Source organism: Alligator mississippiensis, chromosome 4, assembly GCF_030867095.1.
Source record: "Alligator mississippiensis isolate rAllMis1 chromosome 4, rAllMis1, whole genome shotgun sequence".
Classification (NCBI taxonomy): domain Eukaryota; kingdom Metazoa; phylum Chordata; order Crocodylia; family Alligatoridae; genus Alligator; species Alligator mississippiensis.
This window is the reverse complement of record NC_081827.1, coordinates 143979103-143993260: the sequence shown is the minus strand read 5'-3', so window position 1 is coordinate 143993260 and position 14158 is coordinate 143979103. Positions and strand designations below refer to the sequence as shown.

The 14158-nt window shown below is 53.3% G+C and overlaps 1 protein-coding gene across 4 annotated transcripts; it reads left to right on the top strand.

Annotated features, from left to right (window-relative positions):
* The first annotated feature begins 29 nt into the window (after positions 1-29).
* ITFG2 (integrin alpha FG-GAP repeat containing 2) lies at positions 30-13882 on the top strand. 4 transcript variants are annotated; one of them, XM_019482159.2, is made up of 13 exons: positions 30-196; positions 2138-2233; positions 2678-2719; positions 3769-3928; positions 4347-4524; positions 5012-5151; positions 5412-5566; positions 6505-6599; positions 8644-8697; positions 10076-10167; positions 11625-11742; positions 12518-12691; positions 12845-13882. In XM_019482159.2, exons 1-13 carry the CDS (start codon positions 117-119, stop codon positions 12991-12993), a joined length of 1533 nt encoding a protein of 510 aa, XP_019337704.1. In that variant the 5' UTR covers positions 30-116; the 3' UTR covers positions 12994-13882. The 4 variants fall into 4 exon arrangements, with proteins under 4 accessions (XP_019337704.1, XP_019337703.1, XP_006265445.1 ...); XM_019482158.2 differs by having other exon boundaries at positions 30-232; XM_006265383.4 differs by lacking the exon at positions 3769-3928 and having other exon boundaries at positions 80-196.
* The last annotated feature ends 276 nt before the right edge of the window (positions 13883-14158 follow it).

Below are 14158 nucleotides of genomic sequence, written 5' to 3'. Positions count from 1 at the left end.
CACGCCTATGGCTGTTTGAGCCTGCAGAGCCACCGTAGCACCCCCACCTCCCACAGAGCGGCGAGCTAGAGCGTCTTCCATCTCTATGGTCGGTGGTGCGATGCGGTCGGTTAGTTATGTACAGCGGGTGGCGCTCGAGTTCAGCGGGAGCCTGTTCCCGCACGCCATCTGCCTGGGGGACGCCGACAACGACACGGTACGGTACAGCAGAAGCGGGGTGCCGGCGCGTGAAGTAAGCGAAGGGAGGGAGGCGGGGGGGGGGGAAGAGAAGGGCTGAGCGCATGCATAAGGAAGGGTGAAGCTGGGAGTATGCGCAGTGTGCTGTGAACGGATTTCGTACTTTGTGCTGCAAAAGGGAGTGCGCGCATGCGTAGTGGAGAGGCTGGGGGAGCATACGCAGTGCTGTGAGCTTGGCAAGGGTGGGTGTGGTCTGAGACAGGGGTTGGCACGTGCTGTGCTTAATGCAAAATGCTACCCTACAGGGACCCCTGCCTTGTTGCGAGGCCCTGCTCCTACCCCCAGTAGCGCTGGTGGAGCACCAAGCACAGGAAGCAGGGGGACACACGGGACTGGGGGGGAGTGGGGCCCTGGCTGGGCCTGGTGGTAGGACAAGCGGAGGCCCAGGGAGCATGTGCCCTACAGGCCTCCACTTGTCTCCCACTTCCCTCAGCCACTGCTCCTGCCTGCGCCCCGCTCCCTCCCTCCCCGCTGGGGCCTCAGTATGTCCCCACTGCACAGCCAGGGTTGGCACAGGGTGGAGCCACGAGCAGCTTGACGGGGTGGTGCGCAGGAGAGCATGCAGCCTGGGAGGGCACAGGGGCATGTGCACCTGGTTCTGTACATGGGGTGGGCTGGGGCCGGGGCCACATGGGGCTCTTTCCAGCAGGGTGTTGAGCTGGATAGCAGTGCTGGGAGGGGGGCTGCAGGCACCTGAAAAGTTGCCTTAGCCCCCCAACCCACCTTCCCAGCACCACCACGACCTGGCTTGAGCACAGCATGGCCTAGCCCCTCCACTGGGAACAGCCCACCACTGCCTTCCAGCTCTAGTCTGCCATCACTGGGCATATGGCCCTCATGCCCTGCTGGGGGGAGGGAGAAGGCAGGGCTGGGCTGGGCTGGGCTGGGCTGCACTCAGGGTGGGTGGAGGCAGTGCTGGGAGAGGGGTTTGGGGGAGCTACAGCAAATTTTTGGGTGCCTGCAACATCCCCCCTCACCGTAGCCCTGCTCCCAGTGGTGCTGCCACCTGGCCCAACCCCCACCGGGAAGAGCCTGGCACAACCTACAACAGCAGCCAGCCTGGCCGGCATGCAGATCCAGGAGCGCACACACCCCATGCCCTCCTGAGGTGCGTGCCCCCGTTCCCCTTGCCCCCTGGACGAACCGCTCACAGCTCTGCTCTGTGCCCTGCCCAGGCTGTTAAGTGCCTGCGCCTGCTCCAGGCCCACTCCCTCCCTCACAGATGCTGCAGCCACCTGTGCTGCCCTGCATTTGGGGGGATGCATGCCCCCCGGGTCTGTGTGTGGCGGAGGTGGTTGCCATTGCAGACTGGCTTTTGTGCCCTGAGCCTCACTGCAGCTGGCCTGGGAGTGGATGGATGCCATGTGCATCCAGCCGCTGGACTGAGCCTCATCCCCTGCCTGCCAGGCAGCTGGACGCGTGTGGCGTCGGGGTGCTCTCAGGCCAGCTGCAGCGGGGCTCAGGGCACAAAGCCCAGCCTGCAACAGCAGTTACCTCCACCGTGCGGAGATGGGGGGGCATGTGCCCCCCGGGGCCTCTGCCAGGATGTGCACAGCGGCTGGAGCCCCCCTCCCTGTGCCCCTGGACAACTTCCTGTGCTCAATCCCCACCACCCACCTGGTCAGGGCCCCATTTACCTCACCCCTGCTCCTGCCTCTGCCACAGTGTCCCTCACTGATCTGGCCCTCGCCCTTCCCTCCCCCACAGACTAACCTGCTGGGCTGGGGTCAGGGGGTGCACTCTCCCCTCTTTGCTTTCCAACCTGCTGCTTCTAGGCCCCCTTATATAGGGACTTTGGTCTTTATCTCCATCCTGGGTGGCTCTGCGTATGTGTGTGTGAATGCATGCATGTGTGTGTGTGTTTGCATGCTTCCCATCTCTAACTTCCTTCCTTCTGCAGCGGAACGAGCTGGTGGTGGGGGACACCAATGGGAAGCTCTACGTGTACAAGAATGATGATGCCAAACCCTGGACTGTGCGTTCATGCCAAGGAATGGTCAGTTGGAGCGGAGGTTCTAGATTCCCTAGTCCCTTAGCAGCCCATACGGATTGTCTGCCTGGAAAGTTGTGTGGTAGTGTCAATTCCAGGGTGTACCAGCAGCCAAGATGGACTCTGACATCTGGCACAACTGCAGGAGGCACCCTTCTCCCCCCACAAGCTTGCTCTGAGTTGCTGGGCTGCCTAAAGCCCTAGGGAGCCACTAGTGAGGAGATCATGTCCTGGCCATCCCAATGCAGTCCTGCCTGGGCTGAGTGTTTTGCCCCCACAGCTTTGCATGGGTGTGGGCCTGGTGCCTGGAAGCTGAAACTAGTGGTGGTGTCAGTTAGAGGGTGCCATCTGTGAGGAGGACCCCAAGAGGGTGGGGGTTGCTAGGGCAAATTTAGCTTTGTGTGCTGTGCCCTTGACCCTAGTGACTTGCCTCCCTCTTCTCTTTTGCAGCTTACCTGTGTTGGTGTCGGGGATGTGTGCAACAAAGGCAAGGTAAGAGCATCTGGCCCCTTCCCAGTTACATGTACCTTTGTCTGGGTAGGGGTCCACAGCCCAGAGTGTGGGGCTCCGGCATGTTCTCAGTGAGAAGGGTGGTATTACCTATGTTACAGGTAACCTTGTGCTACTAATATGAGGCAGAAATGGGTCTACAGCCCAACCTTTTATTTGCTTGCACCTTAAAACATGAAAGCAGACTTTGGGATAAATGTCTATCTGGTTACTGGCAACAGCACTCATAGTCTTACCTATACCAACTGGGGAGACTCAAAAGGTGGGAGGAAGGTGGCTTGCAGTTTGGCAGTAGGTCTTCTTGAATTTGCTGAGTTCTCCGAATTTCCCTTCAGTTATGCCCAATATTTATAGGTGGCTGGTTTTAATGTTCTAATAAATGATCTCTGGTTGGTTTTATTTAAGTTTCTTTGTTTCACTGGAACTTCTGAACCAGATCTCTTGTGCACTTGGAAGGTATCAATTAGTTGGGATTTATATTCTTGGGAAAGAGGAAGGATTTCTCCTTTCTCTTTTCCCCATTGTGGAATGCTGTTCCAGTTTCTTCCTTACATTAGTTTATGGTTTTCTCTAACAGGCTTTTTTTTGTTTTTTACAAATTATCTAAGGATTTTAACAAAAGTATATCTATTATAGCAAAATAATATTTAATACATTTTGGTTACATCAGTCACTACTACTACTATTTTAAGAGAAAGAGAAAGATATATTTTAAGATATAGTGTATATGGATTATATAATGTGTGGGCTTCCCTTATCTCCTTTCAGGCCTTATGCTTTGTTTAATTGTTTGATGGTTTCCTTTACTTGCTGACCAAGTTAGTTGTCACATCTGCCAAGGTTCACACTACGGTTACTCAGAAACAGGCTTTGAGCCTTCTGCTTTCCCTTCCCTATTTCTGGGAGAGCTTACATGGTTGGCTGAAGGACTGTCCCCTGATTCATGTGTCAGCTGAGTCCCACTGAAAGGCTTCCTCTCCACAGCCCCTTCCTGGGGAAGCAACATAGTAGTGACTGGTGCATCTCCACAGGCTGGCACTGTGCAGCAAAAGTGGCCATGGGACTGCCTGCCTGACCACAGAGGTCCACTCTGTGCAGGATCCTGCTGCAAAGCTGGTTCCCACATGCTATTCAGCCTTCTATGTTGAGACCTGCAGGGCAGAGTGGAGAGAAGCCCACCCCACACAGCAGGTATCTCTGGGAGTGATGCAGCAGCCCTTGCAGGGTCAGTATCTGGGGAGTGGAACCCAACACCTGTGGATTCCAAAGACCACACATACATTCTCCAGCCTTACTGCTGCAGCAGGCTCATAACCCCTTCTTACTCTGGAAAGGCCAGAGCCATGCTAAGGAAGTGGGAGGCAGCCAAAGCCTTCATCTGGCAAAGGAGACTGTGCTGCTGCTGCCCCATTTCTTGTCAGCACAGACAGGATCTCCCCTGTCCTGCACTGTGCTCTCCAAGCTCCCCTCCATTGGCACACTACGTTGATCAGAGGCCTTTCTCCCCGCACCTCCCAGTGTCCATCTTGATGGTCCTGCCCCTGTGTCGGATAGATGCAGGCCATTCTGCCTCCCTTATATCAACTCAGAGCCTCCTCTCCCCACTCAGAACCTGGTTGTGGCAGTGAGTGCTGAGGGTTGGTTCCATCTCTTTGACCTCACTCCACCACCCTCAAAGCACTCAGAGGCCTCCAGCCACCATGAGCCTCCGCCATCGGATGAGCAAAGGCCAGTGTTCAAGCAGCATATTCCTGCCAACACCAAGGTCATGCTGATCAACGACATCGGTGAGCAGGGCTGCAAAAGGGCAGGGAAGGCTTGTGGCAGGGGGTCAGAGCCCAGAAAGGGCCTTGTCACCTCTTGGAGATCAACCCCAAGTGCCACGGGCTGTGGTGGGGAGTTTGGGGATCACAACCCTGGGCAGCATCTTGCACAGGATTGTGAGGATTAGAGGGATCGGGCCTGCTTTGCATGGGGCTTAGAGGGGGAGCCCAGGTACCAGGGCATAAAGGGGAAGAGTTCTCTTTCCTGGTATAGTAGATGTTCCACCATGGCCCAGCTGAGCCCTTTAATAGAGTGGGAAAGACTTCTCAGGCTGTTGGCTTGCTGCAGTACATGAGCTGTTAGAGGGGCTGAGGTGACCATCACCAAGGCACGTGGGGGTAGCACTGGTACAAGTGAGGTGTAGGTGACTCCATGCCAGGGCTGCTGCAGGCTGTGAGACCATACCATCTAGACAGACCCTGTTGCTGTCTCCCCCCATGTCCCCTGCAGACGGCGATGGGAAGTGTGAGCTAGTGGTGGGTTACACCGACCGTGTGGTGCGAGCTTTCCGCTGGGAGGATTTGTCCGAGGGCTCTGACCACCTCCTGGGGCAGCTGGTCCTCTTGAAGAAGTGGCTACTAGAAGGGCAGGTAGGAAGCAGTGATTCTGTGGCTGAGGCATGTCCCTGTTGGGGGGGGGCGGGGTCTCAGGATGCAGTGTTTCCATGTGTGGGGGGCTATTCTGGGATACATGCAGCTGCACTGATTGCTCTGTTTTTTGGGAGCTGTTCCCCCATAGGGTGTTCCTCTGCCCTTGGAGAGGGCACTTGCTTTACATTGCTCACTGGTGCTTTGGGAAGCCTGTGGCTTCTCTGCTCACAGCTGTCCTTGCTGCTCCTGGGCGGGCACAGGTGGACAGCCTCTCCGTGAACCCTGGCCCCGATGGCGCCCCAGAGATGATGGTGTCTCAGCCAGGCTGCGGCTACGCTGTCCTCCTCTGCACCTGGAAGTTAGAGCAGCAGCAGCAGCCTGCAGCAGAGGGGGGAGACAACTCTGCAGCCAACAGGTGAGAGAGGTGTGGGGATCTGACGGGAAGGATGGGAGAGTGCAGTTCCAAAGGCCTTCCACAAGGTGGCACACTGCACCACATGGTCAAAGGCTGGTTTCTGCCATCCACCCCATGCCGTTTTCAGCCTCCCTGGCTGCTGTTTCCACCTGATCTAGGGGCATCTGCCTTGTGCATGGGACCTCCCGTTCTTGCTGTACCAGAGGCTGAGCACTAGCTATGAGCCTTTGCCTGCTAGCAGGGCAATGAGGGGTCACTCCAATGTGCACAGGACATAGGGGGTGTGGGTGAGGGAAGCAGATGAGAGCCCCGGGGATATCAAGGGTTGGGGGGGGAGGTGCAATCAGTGTAGGGGTGTGATCTGGGGAGAGGCCGAATCCAGAGCCCCTTCATGGGTTATCAGCATTAAGGTTTTCATGTTTATATTCATCCATGTCCATTGTGGGGCAGGTTTTTATCATGTGCTTGGCATCAGAGGTGGGGAAAGCCCCATCAGCCTGCCTCTTCCTGGAAGGTGGTGAGACTGGTCTTTGCAGAAACAGACTGGAGTGGGCAAAAGAGCACTGTCTGCCTCCATCTCTTCTTCCAGTGAATGCAAACCAGAGACTGGAGGGTCCCTGCTAGGGATGTTCTTTCCTTCCTGGGAAATGGTATTTCATTGGCTTGTTTTCCCTTTTTTCAGCTCCCTTCTGAGTTCTCCCCCAACTTCATTCTACTGTATTAAGTGTTAGCAAATCCCCATCCTGCACCAGCAGGGGTCCTGTAGATAGACCGGCCCTGTTTCCTATTCCCCTCTCTTCATTGATTGGGAAACAGCACACGTTCACTCTGCACCGTCTCCCTGCCCCTGCCTTGGATGTGCAAACTCCAAGGGATGACTTGGCAGTTCTGGCTGGCTGGGAGCCCTGACCCTGTCCCTCCTGTCTGCCTGTCCCTAGGGATGCTCCAGTGCGTGACGTTATTCTTCGCCAGACATCTGGTCGCATCCATAACGAGAACGTTTCTACCCACCTCATTGGCAGCATCAGCCGAGGTAAGAGGCAGCAGCCGTGCCCCAGGAACCCAGGGTCTGAACTGCCACCCCTGAGGGGCTCTGACAGACCAGCACATGAGTACATCCAAGGTAGAAGCAGGTATCTGAAAGTTAAAACAAAAAAAGCTGAGTAGAGTAGGGCTGAGCTTGGCAGTGGTTTCAGCCTGGGAGTGAGCACATGACCAGAGGAACCACTTCTCTCCACAGATTTTGTGGCTTTGTGCTAATTTCCCTGTGTTGCCAGCTGATCCTCTTCCCTGTGATGACCTCCCCTTGCTCTCACAGGCTGAGTTCAAGCTAAAAGAACAGACACTTGCTTAGGCCCCTGTGCTCACCCTCCTCTGGGATACTAGCCTGTATTTGTAACATACTTCAGCCCAGATCCCCACAGGTCAGCAGTAACCATGTCGCGCAGAACCCAGGCAGCAGCAGGATGAGCCAGCTGGTCCCTTATCACTGGAAATTAAATGTTGAAAATTACTTTGTAATGGAGTGGAGTTCCCTGCAGAGGAGGATAATCAATTCAGAGCTGTCAGGAAGCAGGGGTAGTAACAAGACAGTGAGACTACAACCAATAACTGCTATACCAAGTGGATATTCTAGGCAGGGGGGCGGAAATGGGGAGAAATGAGGAATGCTACATTCCTCCTGCTCCATACCCATGTATCATAATTCTGTTTTGGTGGTCCCCTGGCTTATTGCTTGGTGGCCAAGTACTGTGCAGATTTGCTGCCTGATCTGGAGCCCAATGAAGTGCACAGGAGGCCTTGCATAAGATTCCTAGAGTGCTATTCAAATTACCAGTACTAGTGATGCACTGGGCCTGACTTCTCTGTAGTGCTGCTCTCTGGCTCGCACCAAAGCAGCTGCATCACACTCGGCCAAGTATCTCCTACTTCACACCTGCATTTGTGAGAGCAGGGTCGGACCCATTGCTTCTGTTGTAGTGTTGACCCTTTTGCCTGGGGGCACTCTCCAATCCAGGCCATTTAGTTACATTTCAGAGGGGTTGGAGGAGGCAAGCCAGGGTGTTGGGTCCTGATTGAGCTCCAGGCACATTCTGCCTCCATATGGGGCTTTGAGGAGAGGGCATATTCCTGGCCAGGGCAAAAGGGGAGTTGAAATATGTCCTTCAGTGGGAGGCCAGGGCAAGAAGAGAGTTCTCCCTCCTTGGACAAGGGGCTTGAAGAGAAGTGGAACAGCTGTTCCAGACACCCTAAGAGGTGGTGGGAGCGTCGGGTCGCAAGGGTAGGAGTGGGCAATGTTCTGACAACAAATAGAAGTACCTCAGCCACCCCGCTCAGCCCAGACAGAGGGAGTAGAGCGGAGGGCTGCAGAAGCCAGGAACATCCATAGAGGACCCAAGCTTGGGACAGCAGCTAGGTTGAAGCTGTTCACTCCTCTGTTTTCCAGTATGTCATCCACTTCCAACTAGAGGGGAAAGACTAGGATGATGACCTCCATGCCCTCACCTCCCCCAGACACATCAAAGATATGCTGCTCTGGCTAACTACACCCTGACTGATACTGGTCCTGCTGCTCCATTGAGAAGGGGCAGAGACTGAGGGGGTGAATACTGAGGCTTTGGAGAGACCACAGCCAAGTATGAGCACTAAGGTCTGGGGAACCTGCTCATAAACAGACACTCAGACCCCACAGTTGAGTATGGTATTAAAATGGGACTAAGTGAAATGTATTGGTACTACAGGAAGACAGAAGAGGATGACAGGAATGAAATGGCAGACCTTGTCTGGTGGAGTCTGGCATAGCCTTTTTCAGAAGTAGACCCTCTGAGGAGGGCAGTGGGTAGTGGTACGGGTATAGAGGTGGGTGCATGGTGTGAACTGTATAACAGGTTTTTAGTGTGCTTTGAGTTGCCAAGTGTTGGCGCACAGCCCACAAGGGCCACTTGGCAGAGTGTTGGAAGTGGAGTTGTATATTTATTTATATATCTAAAAATAATTCTTTTTGCAAAAAAAAAAAAAAAAGAGGTCTAGGGTAGGCTGCAGCATAACCTACATCTGCTTCTGTTCTGTGTTCACAGGCTGCCCCACAGCGAGTGGTGGCTCGGGCCTTTTTGCCCTGTGCACTCTAGATGGTAAGTCCTGCTGCTACCTTTGGGTCACAGTCAGAGAAGGAAATGCCCCCCAAGTGCAGCAGGGTCTGGGGTGCAGTCCTGAGGCACGTGGGAGGCTGGATTCAGGGCAGGATGGAAGTAGATGTTTGCAGTGAAGGCTGGGGAGGTTGGTTATGCATGGGTATCATTTCTCAGTCTTCTCACCCCCACAGGGTTTCTTATGGGTGGAAACCCCTCTGTCTTTGCCTTTACTTTTGATCTTGTGGCTCCCTGTGCACTAGAGCTGAAAAAGGCACCACCAGGAAGCAGGCCCCAATCCAACTACTGACTGGAGTGCACAGCTGAACAGAAGCACAGGCCTAGTCCCATTAAAGTTTAGGCCCATGTTGACTGGGGTCCTGTACTGCAAGGTTTTGTTCCCTACAGAGAGACTAAAGTAGTTTCTCTCAGTTCATTATTCATAGAAGCTTTCCTAGGGTGTGCCTTGTACAAGTGCTAATTGCTGGTATGGAGTGATGCACTCTTTGACCAAGCAAACTGAGGGAGGCACCCTCCTTATGTCCTGGGAGGTGCTTGAGATGTAGTTGAATGCAGCCAGAGAAATGGATACTAAAATGTGGGCCTGAGAGCCACATTCTCCTTGTTGCACCCCTTATGGGGAGACAGTGTTTGGATATATGAGTAGTAAGCAAAGGGATTCTTTAGGCAGGTAGGAGCCTGTTGTTCTCTGCAGCACTTTAGCTTACAAATAGCCTAGGCTGCCTTAACCAAATGTCAGCACACAACACAGGTTCTCCCTCAATCAGGGCCTGGCTCAGCAGTCCTGGACAGGGAGGAATCATTTGGGGTGGGCCCTCTCATGGGCCTGCCTGCCAGACACTATCCCATAACAGCATGCCTGTGACAGCTACAGCGATGGCTGACATAGCAAAGGAACATTAAGGAAGTATCCCTTGTGTCTTAGTTTCTGTGCAGCCACAGTTTGGCAGCTGGTAACAGAGAGGGAAGGCAGGCTAGCAGGGTTCCAACCTGCAAGGGTCTGCTTGGGGGATCCATGGGGCTCAGCTGGGAAGTACTGTCTGACTCTGCATGTTAAGGTTTGGTGAGGAGTTCCTTCGTTCTCTGAGTGCCATCCAGTTAAAAGAGTGGCTTCTGTTTTCTGTCTGTATCTTCAACCGCTGACAGGTTAATGGGTCATTTGTGTTCCCAATAATGAGATACACAATTGTATGTAATGTTATAAACCACCATCTGCCTCCCAGGCCTTTTTTTCCTTAGGAGCTTGGGGCCTATAGATAGGAGTCAGTTTGTAGGGCCCAGTGTCTGCTAGGGTAGATGTCCTGGCCCTCATAATATTCTGAAGAATCCCAAGCCATAAGTCTGTCTTCCCTTCCTTCAGGGACATTGAAGCTTATGGAGGGAGCAGATAAGCTGCTGTGGTCTGTACAAGTTGATCACCAGCTCTTCGCTCTGGAAAAACTGGATGTCACAGTGAGTTTAAATGCTAATAGGTTTGGGAAGAGGTTGCTTGGGGATGGAGAGTGTGGCATCACCTGGAGGCCAGCATTTGCCAGCTCACCTAACAGTATGAAGGAGGGCATTCTGGGATTGTCCCACACTCTCCTAGAGAGCCCTGTCATCAAAAGAAATGGAGGCTGTACTACAGCCCCCAAACATTGTACTCAGTCACCTGGGGGGCAGGGCCCATGGCAGTTGCTTTGGCCCCACAAGTCCAGTATAATGCTGTGTAGCCTCTCCTTTTTCTCAGAGCATTTTGTTGCTGCTCTTGTTCTATTATTAGGCCTTGTTTTTCCTCAAACTGTTATGATGCAAAAGAAATGGGATAGGGAAAAAATATCAAACCCCTTAGAAGGCCCCTCTATCAGTGGTGCAGCCTCACTTGGAAACCATGTGTAGGTCTGGCTTCCCTGTCCATAAGATGTTGCAGACCTAGGGGTTTTTAGAGACGAACAATAAGAAGCATTAAGAACCTGGAGAAACCCTTGGGTAAGAAGTTGGAAAGACCAGGATTGCTACCTCAGGAAGGAGGTGACTGATGGAAGGGGTGGAAGCAGGTGTGTTAATGAAAGATCTGTAGAAAGCAGGCTGGGAGCTTCTGTGTCCACCATCCTGTTCCCCCCACCCGCTACCACGTAACGCTAGAAGAAAGGGGAATATTGAATGGAATAACATGGTGGGAAAATCAAAATCTGTCAAAGGCAATGCACATCCCTTGTGATTAAGCTGTGGCACTTGTTGCCACAGGGTGATGCTAAGGCCAAAATATCACAAGACTGAGAACAGGAAAGGACATGAGGTCCTGGGCATCAGAGCTGAAGCCAGTCTGACCAGCAGGAGATCCAGGAAGGGGCAAGTTGTCCCCCATCTTCCTCTGATGCTGGCCAGTATCCAAAAGAAGATGTTATGCTGATCTAGGTGGAGCAGGAGGCTGGTCTGGTATAGCAGTTCTCACATTTGTGCTCTTGGGGAGCCCTCTGGAAGAAGGATGGTCAGGCTCATGCACTTGGAGGCACGTGCAGGTGCTGAAAAATGATTGAGTCGCAATGGAGACAGGGGGAGGGAAGCAGCAGTGAGTAGGAAGTCCAGGAACTTGTCAGGAAAGAATGTGTGTGGGAGGACAAAGGGATGAGAGCATGAGGGGATGGGAGCAGGAAGCTGCCTCTTCCCACCGGTGTTCTGTGCTGTGGAGTAGGTTGAATGTAGAACAGCCACTGAGGCAAGGGGTCCCAGATTATATTCCCCTGATAGAAGGAGACGATTTGTATCCATTGTTCGGAGAATACTGAGCTCCTTGTGGAGATTCAGACATTAACCTGTATTCAAAGCAGAGTGCGGGGATGGATGCTTTTCCCTCTGGGCCTCCTGGGATGGCTGGTGCCTATGCTAATCAGAGACCTTTTCTCTTATCCCTCCCCTCTGACTCCCAGGGCGACGGGCATGACGAGGTAGTGGCCTGTGCGTGGGATGGTCAAACATACATCATCGACCACAATCGGACTGTGGCCAGGTTCCAGGTGGATGAGAATGTCAGCGCGTTCTGTGCAGGTGAGAAGGAAGCCTGTCCCATTGTCCCTTGCCTGAGGCACCCAGGCCTGACAGCAAACTGCTGGGTTCCTGGAAACAGGAGGCAGAACCCTGGGGTTTTGGAAGAGGGGATCAATAGCATGGAAAGGTTTGTCCTGGAGGTAGGAGAAGACCCCTTGTGCTTCCTCACTCTTGGAGGCCTGTAAGACTGAAGGAGGCCCAGTTGACCTCTGCCCTCTAGCAGGATGAGAGGGAGGTGTGCTGGGGAACCCACCACAGCCCTGAGGAAGTGCAGGTCTCTTGCCACTCTGTGCTGCTCTTGTTTCTGGATGACCTGGTGTGGAAGCCCTGGACCCATCTGGTGAGGCCTTGTCTCATCATGGCATGTTCACCTCTATCTGAGGGACTTCTCTAGCTGTAGTCTGGTGACTTGTACCTTGGCATATGGTGGTGCTCGCAGCACCCTGCAGCTCATCAGCAGACTGGCCTCTGGTTAGGGTTTTGTACCAGCGGGAACACAGGCCAGTCCAGCTGCATGAGGCTGGGACATTTGGTTGCAGGTGAATGGCAGCAGTGTTAATTGCCACTGCTTCCCCACTGTCAAATTTCTGGACCTATGGGGAGACCCATGGGCCAGATTACATGGTTCCATGGCTGGGGGTTGAGCACCCTTGGGCTACGCCATTGTATTTTCCCTCTCCCACATGTGTCTCTCAGCCTCCACCTTGCATGCCTGCTTCTTCCTTCCTTCTGCCCTTCCATAACCACCAGCACTGCCATGCCTTGCTCTCCACAGGCCTCTATGCCTGCAAAGGCGGCCGCAACAGCCCCTGTCTGGTTTACGTTAGTTTCAACCAGAAGATCTATATCTACTGGGACGTGCAGCTGGAGAGAATGGAGTCCACGAACTTACTGAAGATACTGAAGGCCAACCCAGAGTTTGAGGACCTCCTCCAGCAGCTGGGTGTTGGTGAGTGGTGCCCAGTGTAGAAAGGGCTGAGATGTGGGAGAGAAGTGGGGAGGCTGGGAAGGGTAGTGATGTGCAGAGAGCTGGGGTTCTAGGTATGTTCTTGGTGCTACAGTGTTTCTTGCTTATGGTGACAACCCCTCTCCTTTCATGCAGAAAGCGATGATGTTTCTGCTGTCAAAGACCTGATTCACAAAACCCTGTACTTCCCTGAGAAGCACCTGCAGAACAGCCCCTCCCAGCACCGGAGTCCTGCTGGAGCTGACTCGTCCAGCAATCACACTGTTGCCCAGGACTCCATATAAACCGAGCTGGGTGTGGACAAGCACCTATAACAGCAGTGACTCTTCTCTAGTTGATGGTTGGAGTTAGGCATGTGCCTGTGACTCAAGCTGAGTCTTGCAGCCAGGATCAAAGAGCATCTTCCTTTTCCATCAGCCTCAGCTTCCAGCAGGCTAACAGCAGTTGGACAAGAGACTTGGTTAGAACTGAGCCATTGCAGTAGGGCTGGGGTGAGGTGAGTTCTATATTATGAGTCATGGGTTGAGAGCGAATTGACTGACCCAATAGCGTCAAGATCTGCAGGCAAGAAGTCTGGTTTCTTCCAGCCTTGGGATAAGGAGATTTAGTAGTAAACTCTCAGCAGCTGTCTTCTCTGCAGGCCAGAGCATTTAGCTTGTCTTTGGGGAAGTGAGAAGTAGGAGGAGGAAAATAGCAAAATGTCAGTCTCTGGTTCGTGGTGTGGTGTTTAAGAAGGACCTGTGTTAGGGGAAATCTCGAGTTCCTAGCAGACGTGGGGGAATCAGAGGGTGGGAGAAAGGAGGTTTTGGTGGTTCTTTCCCTGTATGAATCTCTGGACAGATGTATGTAACATTGCCCTGCTTCAGTGGTGAGGGAGAGCAGGAGAGCATCAGGTCAGGCCTGATCTTGCACAAGCAGCCTTCCCTGCCAAGGAGACAGGACCATGTGCTTACATGGCTAATTGTTTCCCATGTTGTGCTGATAATGGCAACGTGTGTGCAAGCCATGCATGGAGAAAACTGAGAAGTGGATAGCATTGACTAGCAGACCGTGCAGTGCTCCCTCAAGAGAAAGTCTAGTCTCTTACCTGTGGACAGGCAGCGAGGGTGTCCCTGATGCTTATTGTCTGTGCAAAGCAGCCAAAAAGCAGTAAACTGAACTGCGTATAAACACTGTTCCTGTTGATGTCAGTTATTGGACAAATTGCCCCTGAGCCTTGTAACTGCCCATCAGTAGCAGCTGGGGAGGAGGGAGCGCTTCTTGTCCTTGCACTGCTGAGCCTGGGAGACCCATGTTGGATCCAGGGCTGTCCCTGGGGGAGGAGGGCACTGCATTTCCAGGCAGTGCTTCTTTGCCCTATTCAATCGTGTCAGTCCTGGCTTATTAGGCTGGGAGCATCAGGCATACTTGACTTGCTACCTTATCATCTGCCCTCCCTGTGAAGTTTTA